Source organism: Lepidochelys kempii, chromosome 8, assembly GCF_965140265.1.
Source record: "Lepidochelys kempii isolate rLepKem1 chromosome 8, rLepKem1.hap2, whole genome shotgun sequence".
In the NCBI taxonomy this organism is placed as follows: domain Eukaryota; kingdom Metazoa; phylum Chordata; order Testudines; family Cheloniidae; genus Lepidochelys; species Lepidochelys kempii.
This window is the reverse complement of record NC_133263.1, coordinates 46480803-46495150: the sequence shown is the minus strand read 5'-3', so window position 1 is coordinate 46495150 and position 14348 is coordinate 46480803. Positions and strand designations below refer to the sequence as shown.

The 14348-nt window shown below is 50.9% G+C and overlaps 1 protein-coding gene across 5 annotated transcripts in view; it reads left to right on the top strand.

Moving 5' to 3' along the window:
- The window catches only part of LOC140915855 (dimethylaniline monooxygenase [N-oxide-forming] 4-like), a 34140-nt gene that overhangs the window by 7824 nt on the left and 11968 nt on the right, over window positions 1-14348 (top strand). For 2 of the 5 annotated variants that reach the window (XM_073356354.1, XM_073356355.1), the window contains exons 2-8: window positions 4578-4715; window positions 5965-6144; window positions 6693-6855; window positions 8249-8394; window positions 9450-9649; window positions 11363-11715; window positions 12192-12264. In XM_073356354.1, coding sequence (XP_073212455.1) covers window positions 4584-4715; window positions 5965-6144; window positions 6693-6855; window positions 8249-8394; window positions 9450-9649; window positions 11363-11715; window positions 12192-12264 — 1247 coding nt within the window. In that variant the 5' untranslated portion in view covers window positions 4578-4583. Of the gene's footprint in view, window positions 1-4577; window positions 4754-5964; window positions 6145-6692; window positions 6856-8248; window positions 8395-9449; window positions 9650-11362; window positions 11716-12191; window positions 12265-14348 lie in introns of those variants that run through there. The other 3 variants (XM_073356356.1, XM_073356358.1, XM_073356357.1) reach the window with 3 other exon arrangements.

The following is a 14348-nucleotide window of genomic DNA, read 5'->3' as shown; positions in this document are numbered from 1 at the left end:
GACAGTCCCAATTTTGGGGTCTTTTTCTTATATAGGCAGGGGGTGCGGGGTGGCTGGAGACAGGGGCTGGCTGCGGGCAGGGCAGGGGGTGCGGCAGGGGCTGGCTGCAGGCAGGGGGTGCGGGGGTGGCTGGAGGCAGGGGCTGGCTGCGGGCAGGGTGGCGGGTACTCACAGGGAGAGCAGCAGGATGCAACCCAGGCCCAGCAGAGCAGCCGGGGACCCACCAGGCAGCATCGGGAGCCCCAGGGCCAGGGGAGCAGCAGCAACAGGGCTTGTGCCCAGGGCCAGGCGGCAGCCCACATGGCTCCTGCAGCGCAGCGCCCCCAGGGCCGGAGGAGGAATTACATCACTTCCCGGCCGGAGCCTATCAAAGCCTCAGCGTCCCCTGCAGGGAAGCAGGTTAACAACTGGTTCTAAAACTGCTTCAAAATTTAACAACAGGTTCACACGAACCGGTGCGAACCAGCTCCAGCTCACCACTGGTTACAAGCAAGAGGACAAACAGAAAACAAACTTAAACACTCAACACTGCTTGGGGTTGCCTGGACCCAAGGCCGCCCCGTGATGGCCTACTTCCAGGGGTCGTTACAGGAACCTTTTCATTCTCTTATAAGCAACGATCCTCCTGTGCCCCACACTGGTCGCAGCTGACAGTCTGTCCTTGCCGGCTTCCTGCTGTGCAAGTGTGTCTTGTTTTAAGTGTAAAATACACCCTGCTATTCCAGTCGGAATCCATTATCCTATTGCCTAATACAGGAGTCCTGGTTAGCTAACGACCTCCTATTATCAAGGCAGGCAAATGCATTCCAGGAGATTACCGCCTACTCCACACGGGTGATAGTTTGAGAGCTAGATAATATCCCAATTACAGGACTGGCTGCCGCTCTTTTACTTTTCTGGTCTCTCCGAGTGCATCCCCTCAGGCACCAGGCTTCCTGCCTTCACCACTCCTGGGGTGGATTCAGCCACTTTACCCACTCTTGAGATTGGGCACTAGGCTACAGCACCCTGTGTGACAACCATGTTTACGCAACAGGACCAACTAGGTTCAGCACCCGGGGTCCTTCCCTTTGGGAATCTGTGACCAGTGTTCGTACAGTCAGAGCATTGGCTTCACCCAAAGCATCGTCTGTTTTGCAGCAGGAACAAAGACCCGAGAGAGAAAGGATTGAAAACAGCCTACGCACGTCCATCTTGGCAGTCTCTCCTACCTATGTGGTGGATGGTAACCTAATGTTGGGGTTGCTGGCCCCCTACTGGAACTTAGTGGATTAGTGAGACTTTGGCTGACCCTCTCCCACACCAGGAGAAAGGGGAAGGGCCAAAGAGGACTCAGGATCCTGAGACTGATAGTCCCCAGGGCCACTGGGGAGAAGCTTGTTCTCCAAATCAGCCAGCTTGACAGGGTGAGCAGGCCAAAGAGTGAGTCAAGAGCCTGGTCCCCCTCCGTGTGAGCTGGGGCTGCCAGAGCAGAGCCAAGGAGATAGCAGCAGCTGGAGCTTGGCTGGAGGCAGCAGCAGCAGTACTGAGCTGTGGGGGCCAGAGCTGAGCTGGAGGCAGAAGTAAGCCAGAGAGGGAGCTAGAGCAGCCAGGAGCTGGGGCAGCACAGACCAGCCACGCCGAGGGTGAGCCAGGGCTGAGCTGCAGTGGGAGCCCCAGAGCCAGAGAGCGGCCACCGGACAGGTCACAAGTAACACTGGAGCGGAGAGAGGCGAGCAGCTGAGGAGGGTGATGGGGGACCCTGGGCAGTGAGGGCCCAGAAGAGGCTGGAGTGCCCAAGAAGCCTTGAGGCTGGAGTCGGAGTGGGGACATGCCCCTGGATGGGAGGGCCGATGCTGGGAAGAAGGATCTCGTTAGAGCCTGAGAGCATGTATCCACCACCAGAGCAGTCTCTGATCTGTGGTATCCCCACAGCACCGCCAGGGCCTGGTAGGGAGTCCTGGGAGGTGTGAGGAATGGACTGAACTTTCCTTATGTCCCAGACACTGCTATTCATGGTGTTCCCAGTGCCCATGAGGGGCCTGCTTCCTTTAACTGTTTCCATTCTTCCAGTTGCTCTTTAATTGTATTTGGTTTAAACTTAGAGCAGTGCTGAGTGTGTCAGGGAAGCAGCCAGTGAGGAGAGAGCACCCTGGCATGGGGACACCGTAGCCCCTATCCTGAGTGACCACGACACAATTGGGGGTCAAGCCCCACAGGAATTCTGGGCCCAGCCTTGTTGGGGTTACGTGGACTCTGCCACACAGGAGAGTGAAAGGGGAGCCCTTGAGGTCAGGCAGGCCTCTGGGTGAAGGGAGTGGGAGCGAGGACTCAGATCCTTTCACTAGCCCATTTCACTGGGGTAGTGCAGAAACCAGGAAAGTTCCCCACAATAGCGAGACCATTACCCCGGTTACACTAGGCAGGCTTCACTTCCTCAGGCACCCCTCAGCGGGTGACTGGCTCTCAGTCAGATTCTCTCAAACAACTACTACTCCAGCCTGGAGAGAAAGTTTCTTTGGTCTTCTGTACTCATGACCCCTTTCCTTTCATGGTCCCAACCAGTTCTATAGGTTGCCAGGAGGCCGAATCTTCAAAGCTAATAGTTTGGGCATTGATTCTAACAGCCCTTAATTGTTTACTGAGGGGTGGCTTATCCTGAGCCATTCTTGCTCTTTCTGCTTGTCTTTTCTGACAGGCCCCTATTAGACTAACCCACTATCTTCCTACAGTGACCATGCCAATAACCAGGTCAACCTACAGCATTCATAAATTATTGCAGAGCAGTTCCAAACTGTCACTGGATCTTAATGTCCATGTCTCACCCCAATGACGACTTCATCCCCTGAGTTGGTGGCTGGGTCTGAAAGTGCCTGGGAAGGTTTTCCTCCACAAAAGAGCTTCCACCCCTTTGCCTTTCGCATGAGTCCTCAAACATAATTTTAGCAATTGGCCATATGGGGCAAAATCCTGGCCCCATTGAAATCAATGGGAGTTTTGCTTTTGACTGCAGTGGGACCAGGATTTCATCCATAAATCTTATTGGGAGTGGACTACATCCACTCTGATCAAACTGGCCCTGTCAACACTGGTTCTCCACTTGTGAGGTAACTCCCTTCTCTTCATGTGTCAGTATATTTGTGTCTGCATCTGTAATTTTCACTCCATGCATTTGAAGAAGTGGGGTTTTTACCAATGAAAGCTTATGCTCAAATAAATCTGTTAGTCTTTAAGGTGCCACCGGACTCCTTGTTGTTTTTGTGGATACGGACTAACACGGCTATCCCTGATACTTGTCATCCATAAATCTTAGTTTGCTGCCGGGCCCACTTACGGATTCAAGAGGCTGACTTCAGGCAAGCCAGACTTGAACATTTTGGTCAGGGTTTAAAAGACACCAGTGCCTGGTGCTGCTGAAAAGCAGGGGTGTTAAGTTAACCACAGTTGTTAGTCACAGATGGGCATTGCCTTTAGTCCTAAGGACATTCTCCCTGCTAGGGCCAGCCTTAGGGGTGGGCCACCTGAGCACAGGGCGCTGTGGTCAGGGGGGTTCCATGCAGCAGTACAGAAGCACAGACTGCTGGCTGGCATGGGAGCGCCACAAACTCAGAGGCAACACATGGGGTGGGGGAGTGCCCGGATTTCTCCCTGCTTCCTCCCCGCGCAATGGGGAGGGAGGACGAGTGGTGATGCACAGATACTGCTCTCCCAACTCCTCCCTAGGTGTCTGAAGGGGGGGAGAGTGAAGAGAAACATCAAGCACTCCATGCATCCAGGTCATTTTCCCCACCTGGGCTGTGCTGTGAAGCGAGCATCAGGAGCTGCTGCCCTCCCCTTATGCAGCCCAGGTGGGGAAAGTAATCTGGATTCAGAGAGCCCTGACATTGCTTCTTGCTCACAGCCCCTTAGGGGGGCACAGAGGAGCAGCATTTGAGGTGGGAGCGAGCAGCAATGCCAGCCATTCTATGTATCCAGGTCAGTTTCCCCACATGGGCGCAGCAGGGGTTAGGGGCTCAGGGGAGCAAAGGAGTTAGGGGCGCAGAAGGAACAGTGCAGCACAAAGTAGGGGTGGCAGTACACCATATACCATGCCACCCTTATTTCTCCACTGCTGCTGACACTTCAGAGCTAGGCGCCCAGCCAGCCGCCACCACTCTCCAGCCACCCAGCCAGTTCTTAATTTGTGCAGGGGCTTGCTGGGGCTGAGTCACGGCACCTCTTCCAATACAAATTAAGCATTGAAGGAGGCAGCAGGGGCCTGGGGGGTGGGGAGCCTACAGGGGTCGGGAGCCCACAGGAGCCAGGGGCAATGGGGCGGAGCACCTTGCCCATGGGGGCCAGGAACACCAAAATACAAGTTCACCCAGGGCGCCATTTTCCTTAAGGCCGGCCCTACTCCCTGCCCTGAAAAATCCCTGTTGTTGCAGCAGCACAGCAATACAAATTTGAACCTATGTATTAACCTTTGTCCTTTACTGAGCTGCAGAAATTCCAGCTACTTAATCATTTATTTCCCTGCTGTACTCCAGCTTAAGCTCTCACAATGCGAGGCACTGTGACATTGACGTTGACACCAACTTGACTCTCTCCTGATACAGCACAGCATGGTCCAGAGGGTGGCAATCATTGGAGCTGGGTCCAGTGGACTGGCCTCCATCAAGTGCTGTCTGGATGAGGGGCTGGAGCCCACCTGCTTTGAGCAAAGTCATGACATCGGGGGCCTCTGGAGGTTCACAGTGAGTGGGATTTCCTTATCCAGTGACTTCTTAACAAGGTGTTTATTTTGGACCAGGCTATGTGTTGTTTTGAATATTACCATAGTTTACATTTGCAGCCAAGGAAGAGACTGTACCCATGGACCTAGGCAAATTTTCAGACCTGACTCATTGGGCTTCCCTTTCTGACTTCACAGGGATAAGGAGATGGAATGACAAGAGCCATAGTCTCTGGCATACATGTATCTACTCTTCCCCAGTAAAGTCAGTACTTACACTGGAGCAATGCACCAGAGTCTGGAAATCAGGTGTATCCAGTCCCTCAGTAACACCATTATAAAGACAGGGATATGAGGAGATTGAGGGCTTGTCTACATGGGGAAATTGACCAGAGTAGCTACTGCAAAAAAAAACCCAAAACATTCTGGAATAGCTCCCCATATGGACACACTTACTCTGGAATAAGCATGTCTGGTTTGTTTTTGTTGTTGGGTTTTTTTTTTTCTGTGTTATCTGAATCCACTTTGAAAGTGGATTAAGCTAAACCAGAAAAGGCACTCTTCTTCCAAAATAAGAGTGTCCACATAGAGTTATTCCAGAACAGCTATAGCCCTTTAAATTCACCCATAGGCGCCAACTTCTCCTGGCGCTAGTGGGTGCTTGACCCCCCCGCCTGCCCCCGCCCCAACTCCACCCCTGCCCCGCCCCCATTCCAACCCCTTCCCCAAAGTCCCTGCCCCAACCCTTCCCCCTCCCTGCCCCCACTGGATTCCTTCCCCAAATCCCCGCCCCAGCCCCACCTCTTCCCCGCCTCCTCCCCTGAGTGTGCTGCATTCCCGCTCCTCCTCTCTCCCTCCCTCTATCCCGGAGCTTTTTACACCATGAAACAGCTGTTTTGTGGCGGCAAGCGCTGGGAGGAGAAGCGGCGATGTGGTGCGCTCAGGGGAGGAGGCGGAGCGGAGGTGAACTGGGGTGGGGGGGGCAGGGCAGGGAGCTTGGCTGCCGGTAGGTGCAGAGCACCCATCAATTTTTCCCTGTGGGCGCTCCAGCCCCGGAGCACCCATGGAGTCGGCACCTATGAATTCACCCCCTACCTTATTCTGGAATAACTTCCCAGTGTAGACAAGTCCTGAGGTGGTGGTGTGGAACCCATGTGTCTGTTCTGTGTACCAGTGGGCTGTTGAACCCTGCTTTGATGACCCAAGTCAAGCAACTCCCTCTCAATCAGTCACTTTTTGACAACATGTTGCGTATTTTGCATTTGACACAGGAAGCTGGGAGGATCAGCGTCTACAGATCGGTGATCACCAACACCTCCAAGGAGATGATGTGTTTCAGCGACTTCCCTTTCCCAGAGGATTTCCCCAACTACATGAACCACTCCAGGCTCCTGGAGTATTTCAGAATGTACGCCGAGCACTTCAGCCTTCTCAGATACATACGTTTCAAGGTAAGAAGGAAGTCAAAGGTTTGTGTGTGTGCAACGCTGCAGTTGACACGCCAGGCCTTCAGGTCTGCCCAAGCTACGTTTGGTGCAGGACCCAAAGAGGTGTGGGGACAAAGACGGCTTAACATTTAATGTCACCTTTGTGCTCCCCCAATCCTGGAGGTAGCTAGGCTGGAAGTCTGACCCCCAGTGCTAGTGAAAGGAGGCTCAAGGCTGCCCTAATCTGTGGTGTCTGGTGACAGGTCACACCCCCCTCAGCTACCCTTTTCAGCTCCTTAGCATTACTGCCCTGGTGCAAAGGGGCTGGAGCAGGGGTCCTGCATACTTACAGAAGAAAGAAATGTCTGTACTTCCAGGCTTACCCGAGCACTGAGGCCCAGATCCTCAAAGGTCTGTAGATGCCTAACTCCCAGTGGAGTTCATAACTCCCAGTGGGATTTAGGAACCCAAATGTCTTTGGGGATCTGGGTCTAACCATTCACACATGGAACCCATTTACCATAAAGAACAATCCATAATGGTGTTTTGATTTTCATGTGGTTTCCTGTAAGACCACAGTTCACAGTGTAAGGAAACGCCCAGATTTCTCCACCACTGGCCAGTGGGATGTTGTCACCGAGACTGATGGGACGGTTGAGTCGGCCATTTTTGACGCTGTTATGGTTTGCAGTGGCCACTATGCAGAGCCCCATTTACCACTGGATTCTTTCCCTGGTAAGTCCTGCATTTACAGCTGAACATATTACAGAAAGCTACATGGCTTGTGGGGTGAAATTCAGCCCTGGCGAAGCAGTCTGTGGCGGGATGAATACCAGCATTAGTGAATAAGGTGAATTCATTAATGGACTGGAATATGACTCCCTGTGTGCTTCCCTGCAGTGCCCTGCCTGTGTCCTTCTGATCTGCCCAGAAGAGATGGTCTCTGTAGTAAGAGGATATTTTATTCCTAATGTCCTTTCAGCCCTTGCCTCGCTAATGAGGCTGCCAATGAGGTTATTAATTAGCCCCAGCTATGAGCGTGGTTTAATGTGACACAGGTGAAGCACAAACTGAAACTGACTGCCTGAGGGATCACCAGGATGACATCGCAGAGTAGAGCTAATACACAGCTTCCCAGATCTACAGGGAGAAAATGTATAGCTTTGCAACTAAGGAGAAAATCAGTCTGACCCATTTTCCGTGAGTTTTCTGCCATGCCTCACTTTGGGAAGCCCCACCTGCAGTGATTAGAATCCACAGGGGGGAAGATGTCATAGCCCCTTAAAGGAACATGCAATTGGCCGCACCTTCTCCCGTGACAAGATGAAAATCTAAAGGGCCAGATCCATAGCTGGTGTAAATTGATGTAGCTATTGAAGTCAATGGAGCTTTGCTGATATATATCAGCTGAGGACCTAGCACAGAATTTGCAAAGATTCTGAGGGATGATGATGGAAAGCACTGATATATATAAGAAAAACAATGAGGAGTCCGGTGGCACCTAAAAGACTAACAGACTTATTTAGGCATAAACTTTCGTGGATTAAAAAACCCCACTTCTTTGATGTAAGTGTGGTTTTTTACCCACAAAAGTTTATGCCTAAATAAATGTGTTAGTCTTTAAGGTGCCACCGGACCCCTTGTTGTTTTTGTGGATAAAGACTAACACGGCTACCCCTCTGATACTAATATATAAGCTAAAACAATTCATTGTTATTACTTCATGATCTCTGTAAACCCCCAGGCCTGAGTTGAACCTACTCCACATGAGAGGAGCATGATGCAAATGAAACATTGATGTCAACGTATTAGCAACTCCAGATTTAAAAAGGTGGCATTACCTTGGCATAGGAATAAAAACCAGGGGGCCCTGAAGGATAGGGTATTGGATCCTTTCAGAGTACTCAGGGCTCCACACATCACCCAGTGAAATCAATGGAAAGACTCCCATTGATCTCAAGTGCACTTGAATCTGACACTTAAGGAAAAATGGTTGGACACGAAGTGGGAAGACTAGCGTCATTCAACAGGAATTAAGGGTCAAAAGCAATACTGTCCAGGCAGAATTGTCTCAGTGTAACAAGCACATTTATCTAATGGCAGGAGATGCTCCCTGCTTTCTTCACAGGTATAGAAAATCGCTTTAGAGGCCAGTATCTCCACAGCTGGGAATACAAAGACTCTGCCAGTTTCCAAGGGAAGAGAGTCCTTGTGCTCGGTGTTGGGAATTCTGGAGGAGATATCGCCGCGGAGATCAGTCGGGTGGCTGCTCAGGTACAACTCTGGGACGGTGTAGAGATTTGGAGTCTGAGTTCTTCATGCGCACACACACTGTCACTTTGGGGTGGCTGTAACAAAAGTCCAGTGGGCCACAAGCAAAGGCCGATCAAATCCTGGGCAGCACCAGCCGTGCTGATCGTGGTTTCTCTCTCGACACTATAACTACAATATCTACTGTTACTACTTGTAGAGTGGGTTGCCCCAAAGACACATGCTACCCTTTTGAAACCAGAATATATGCAATTGGCAAAGAATTCTAAGTAGATCAAAGGTTCCTGGACAGAAAACACCTCTTCCTGTGACCACCAACCATCCCCTCCCTCCCTGACAGTTTTCTTCCTTTAATTCCACCATCCTTTTTTGTCCCATCTCACACCTACCCAGTTCCATCTCCAAAATAGCTTTGCTGTTTCCAGATCAGCCACGTGCAACCTGGCACCTTCAGTCCTAGATGTGCCCCAGAATCCTTTGTGTAGGCTGCGAAGGAGCCTTCTTTGAAAGAAATGGAAAGCAGAATGTTGCAAAGGTTTCACTGAGAGTCCTGCACTCATGAGCAGGGCCTGTGACTATTCTCCCACCCATCCCCCAAGTCAGGAAACCTAGCTAGTATCTTGAGCTCTTCAAAAGCCCTAATTACTGCCCTTGGAAAGTGCCTCAGGAAGGATGCAAGATGATATTAGAATGGCATGAACAAATTAGTAGCCGAGGACATGCCGAGATTAGGCATTGCGAATTGCACGGAGGTTCAGATCAAGGGCTATAAAAAGATATACTTCAATTTCCTGGACCGTTCTGCAAGTCAGTTCAGCAGATAAACTGGTGGTTTTGCAGCCACTAGGAGTCAGAGAGAGACACTGAACTGACTTGTTAATCTGGAGCCTGGTTCCTTACCCCAACCTCCTTATCTTGGGATATTCTGGTTAGCTCTCTACCCTTCCATGCTGAAGACCTCCTAGCAAACATGCAAGATATGATTTGACAGTGAGAACCAAAAAAAAGGAAACCAGATTCCCGGGCAATACATTTCTCAAGCCTCAATTATTTTCCAGGTGTTTCTCAGCACCAGAAGTGGCACATGGGTGATTAGTCGTATTTCAGACCATGGCTTTCCTCTTGACATGATGCTCACCACTCGCTTTCACAACTGTCTCGAAAACTTCCTCCCATTAGCCCTCATGAGACTGCTGAGGATGAAGAAGTTCAATACATGGTTTGACCATGCAAATTATGGTTTGATTCCTCAGAAAAGGTGCTTTCTTTGTTTTCAGTGTAAATCTCCCGTTTCATTTGGGGAATAGTTACAGACTAGCAAAGCCCTACATTGCCGTGCTCATAGGCACTTCTAGTTTAGGGTTTAACACCTATCTGCCAATGGTGGCAATTTTTCACATTTGTTTCCATGTAATACGTTGGTGTGAATCTATCAGATTGACAGCTGCCTCTTCTGGATAACAGTGTAACAGACTCCCATTTGGATCTATAATTTAAGGACTTAGAACATTACCCTACAGAAGGCAGGAGACTGGATAGCTCGGGAGTAGAGTGAGGTGAATATTTTTATGCAAAGTTTTTTCACTGCAAAAATGCAGATTTGGTCAACTGAAACTATTCATTAATGCGGGTCGAATCTGACACATAGTTTTGGCCAAAAAATGAAAAAACTAAATTTTTGGAAAAATCAAAATGTTTTTATTTTAGCATATTCAAATTGAAATGTTTCCACTTTTTAGAAAGTGGTTTTCTTTTGGAATTTATGTCGATTTAATTTTAAAAGAACATTAAAAAACATTTAACATCCCCCCCACCCCAAAACTAAAAACAAAATGAAAACAATTGTTTCAGGTTGAACAAAATGTTTTGTTCAATCCGAAACTGTGTTTTGGGAGCTGTTTTGGGATGAGGGTTGTTTTGTTGAGGGGGAAAAAATGGTTTCAGTTCAACCTGAAAGTATTTTTTTTCCAATTTTTCTGTTCAACCTCCAAACTGAAAAATGAGTGATTTGCCCAACCCTACTCAGGAGGCTGACAAAGACCCTTTGGCATCTAGGTCAGTAGTTCAAATTCAGCCTAGCTCAGTGACAGGAATTTAGGATCACTAAGTTCTGAGTGCTGTTTTGGTTGTCTACAGCAGTGCTTCTCAAGCTATCTGATGTGGGGGACTGGCCATTTTTTTTCCCCAATGTGCGCGCAGACCGGCAGCCGATGGCTCACAGACCGGCACCGGTCCACGGGCCACCGCTTTGAGTAGCACTGGTCTACATAACATGAGTTGCTGGCTCAGCTTTCCACTCAAAGAAACATTACTATTGACATGAAAAACACCATTGTAAGGCTAGATTCTCCTTTGCACAGCCTGAGCAGCATGAAGAAGATGGAATCTGACTACACCTGGCCAGCTGACTCTCAGTGGGCATGAAGCCAGCACAGCCAGCTTCTCCACTGACCACCCCACCCACAACCCAGGTGGGATGAGGGTTGGATGGAGCACAGCTCTGTTCCTCCTGGCCCAGTTGCAGTGCGGTGCCTAGGGATCAGAACCAGCTGTCATAAGTTAGAGCAAAATTAGGCAGCTCTAACTTATGCCACAGCGCCTTGAGGATCAGGAAGCTATACCAGCTCACCAACCGTTCCCCGTCCTCTTCTACATGAAGTACACCTTGGTGCAAAAGAGAATCTAGCTGACAAATGGTAGTCCCAGCTGGTACTGGAGAAACAGATCTGGATTCTGCCTGCTTCTGCTTATCCACAGAACAGGGCAAGTTCCCTCCACATTTCCCCATCTACACACCTCACCCCTGAGCACCTACCTGCTCCATGTCTGGTCTTACCCCATTAGCTCTTCCACACCTCACAATTCATTGTAGTGTAGCCAGAATTCCAACTCTGCTTTGGTTCTTTTCACACCCCATGTCAGAGCAAACACTGCACTGAATCTCTCTCTCTCCCTTCCTTCTATGTGGCAGTCCAAACCTAAGCTTAATTGTGAATGACGAGCTGCCAAGCTGCATCCTCTGCGGTGCTGTTGTGGTAAAACCAAATGTGAAGGAGTTTACAGAAAGCTCAGCTGTCTTTGAAGATGGGACCGTAGAGGAGAACATCGACGTGGTGGTCTTTGCGACCGGATACACTTTCTCTTTTCCCTTCCTTGAAGAGTCTGTTCGCAACATCTGCAGAAGCAAGTATGCCCTTTACAAATACATCTTCCCACCCGCTCTGGAAAAGCCGACTCTGGTTGTCCTTGGCCTTATACAGCTAAGTGGCTCCATCATGGCAGGAACGGAACTCCAGGCTCGTTGGGCCACAAGGGTCTTTAAAGGTAGGCAGACTGAGGGTTTGTCTGTACTGCAGCTGTACTTCCTAGCTCGCACAGACATACACACGCTAGCTTTGATCTAGCTGGTGCGCTTCAAATAGCAGCGTAACCATGGCAGTGTGAGCTGGCCACCTGTGTACAGTCCCAGCTAGCCCCTCCCACTAGCTGTGGTGCCATTAGTAGAATGTGACCCTAGACACAGCATAATTCCACAAAGAATCAACACACTAGCTTCTCTGTGACACATGACTTCGAGCCTCAGCTGTGTAAACTCACCTAGCTCTGCTTGTTTCAGTGGAGCGGTGTTGATTTGCACCAGCTGAGGATCTGGCTCCTAATACTTAGCTCAGCTCTTGCTAAATATGTCCAGCCTCCGATGTAATCAGTGAAGGAGCTCAGAGTGGACTGACTGGTTTGAGGACTTCGGGATCATCTGTGAAAAATGCTAGTATGTTCTCTGGTTTCTCTTATGTTCCCAGGGTTGAACCAGCTTCCTACTGCCAGCAGGCTGATGGCTGAAGTTGCCAAGAAGCAGCAGCATCTAATCAAACAGTACAAAATGCTACTTATTCTATTCCATATTCAAGGCATGATGCTCCAGTCAGTAACATCACTGCTGAACAGGGGGAGGTAGCCCCTCTATCTATCCCTGTCACCAGAGCCTCTGAGTGCCTTGCAGTATTTTGCTGTATTTATCATCACAACAATGCTGTGAGGCAAGGCAATGCTGTTATCCCAATTTTACAGATGGGGAAATTGAGGCACCTCAGCTAGAGCTTTCAGGAAGTGAGGAGCCTAAATACCTTTGAGGATCTGGGCCCTCAAGACCAAGTGACTTGCCCAAAGTCACATGGAAAGTGTGTGGAGGAGCAGAGACTCAGGTCTCTCAAGTTCTAGACCCGGGGTTGGCAACCTATGGCACGCGTGCCAAAGACGGCATGCGAGCCAATTTTTAATAGCACACTGCTGCTTGCCGGGTCCCAGCCGCCGGCCCCACTCAGCCCGCTGCCGAACCCAGCGGGCTGAGCGGGGCCGGGGCCAGGACCCCGGCAGGCAGCAGCCTGCCATTAAAAATCCTGCCTGCCCCGGCCCACTCGTCTCTGCCACCCCCGCAGGCTGAAGAAGCTTGGTCCGCAGCTGCTGCTGCAGGGCAGGCAAGCTCCCCCTTCCCCCAGCGTGCTGGGTTCCTGCCCCTCCTCCTCCTCCTCCTCCCTCCCTGCCGCTGATCAGCTGATGGCCCTTGTGAGGGAGGGGGCGAAGCGGAGCCGCAGCGCACTTGCGGCTCTGGGGAGGAGGCAGAGAAGAAGTAGGGACACGGGGCCTTGGAGAAGGGGGGTGGAATCAGGGCATATCCCCTCCAGCCCCCTGCCGTGAGCCGCTCTGGGCAGGGGGATGGGAGCACCCCCACGACCCCTGCACCCCCCCCCCCCCCCCCCCCACACACACACACACACACACTACCAGCCCTCTGCCCTGACCCCTTCACCCCCGCAGGACCCCAGCCCTGGCTCCAGCACCCCCCACACCCCATGCCCTGATTCTTGCACCCCCCACATTCCCACCCCCATCCTGAGCACCAAACGGGAGCTCCTGCGCACACACACCCCCACATTCCCACCCCCACCCTGAGCACTAAATGGGAGCTGCCCAAGTAAGCGCTCCACATCCCAACCTCCTGCCCCAACCCTGAGCCCCCTCCCTCATTCTAGCTCTTGGCCAGGCCCTACACCCCAACCCCCAGTCTACTCCTCCACCCCCAGCCCTATGTTCAGTGCACTCCCACCCTCAGCTCAGTGCAGAGAGAGAGAGGAAGAGAGGGGGCTAGAACCAGGGAGAAGGTAGGTACCCACTGTATGTGGGCAGGGACGGTATCCCAGATCGGCAGCGGGCTGAATGGCAACGGGCTGAGCCACTCAGCCCACCTCCAGTTTGGGGTCCCGGCCACTGGCCCCACTCAGCCCACTGCTGGTCTGGGGTTCTGGCTGCCGGCCCCTGGCCAGCCGGGGTCCCAGCCGCAGGCCCCACTCAGGCCACTGCCGGCCTAGGTGAATGGAACACCAGGCTGGCAGCAGGCTGAGCAGGCCAGCAGTGTAAGATCAGCATTTTAATTTAATTTTAAATGAAGCTTCTTAAACATTTTGAAAACCTTGTTTACTTTACATATGACAATAGTTTAGTTATATAATATATAGACGTATAGAGAGAGACCTTCTAAAAAATGTTAAAATGTATTACTGGTACGTGAAACCTTAAATTAAAGTGAATAAATGAAGACTCAGCACACCACTTCTCAAAGGTTGCCCAACCCCTGTTCTAGACAAACACTCTGACCACTGGACCCTCCTTCCACCGACTAGCTAGATTAATAGAAAAACTTTTTTAGTGCAATTTTTTCCCTATCTGTTTGGGTTTTGGCTTTTAATTCTCCTTCTGTGGAACCAAACAGGTGACGAAGAGAGTCAGGGGAAACTCTTCTGACAGAGGCTATGTCTCCACTGCAGTCAGAGGTGTGACTACAGGACATGTAGACATACCGTGTTAGCTGTAATCTGCTGCAGCAGCACAGCTTAGCCTCCCAAGTAGGTAGCCAGGGTGCCAGGTGGGCTTGTACAGGCCACACTGAAGCCCACGCTGCC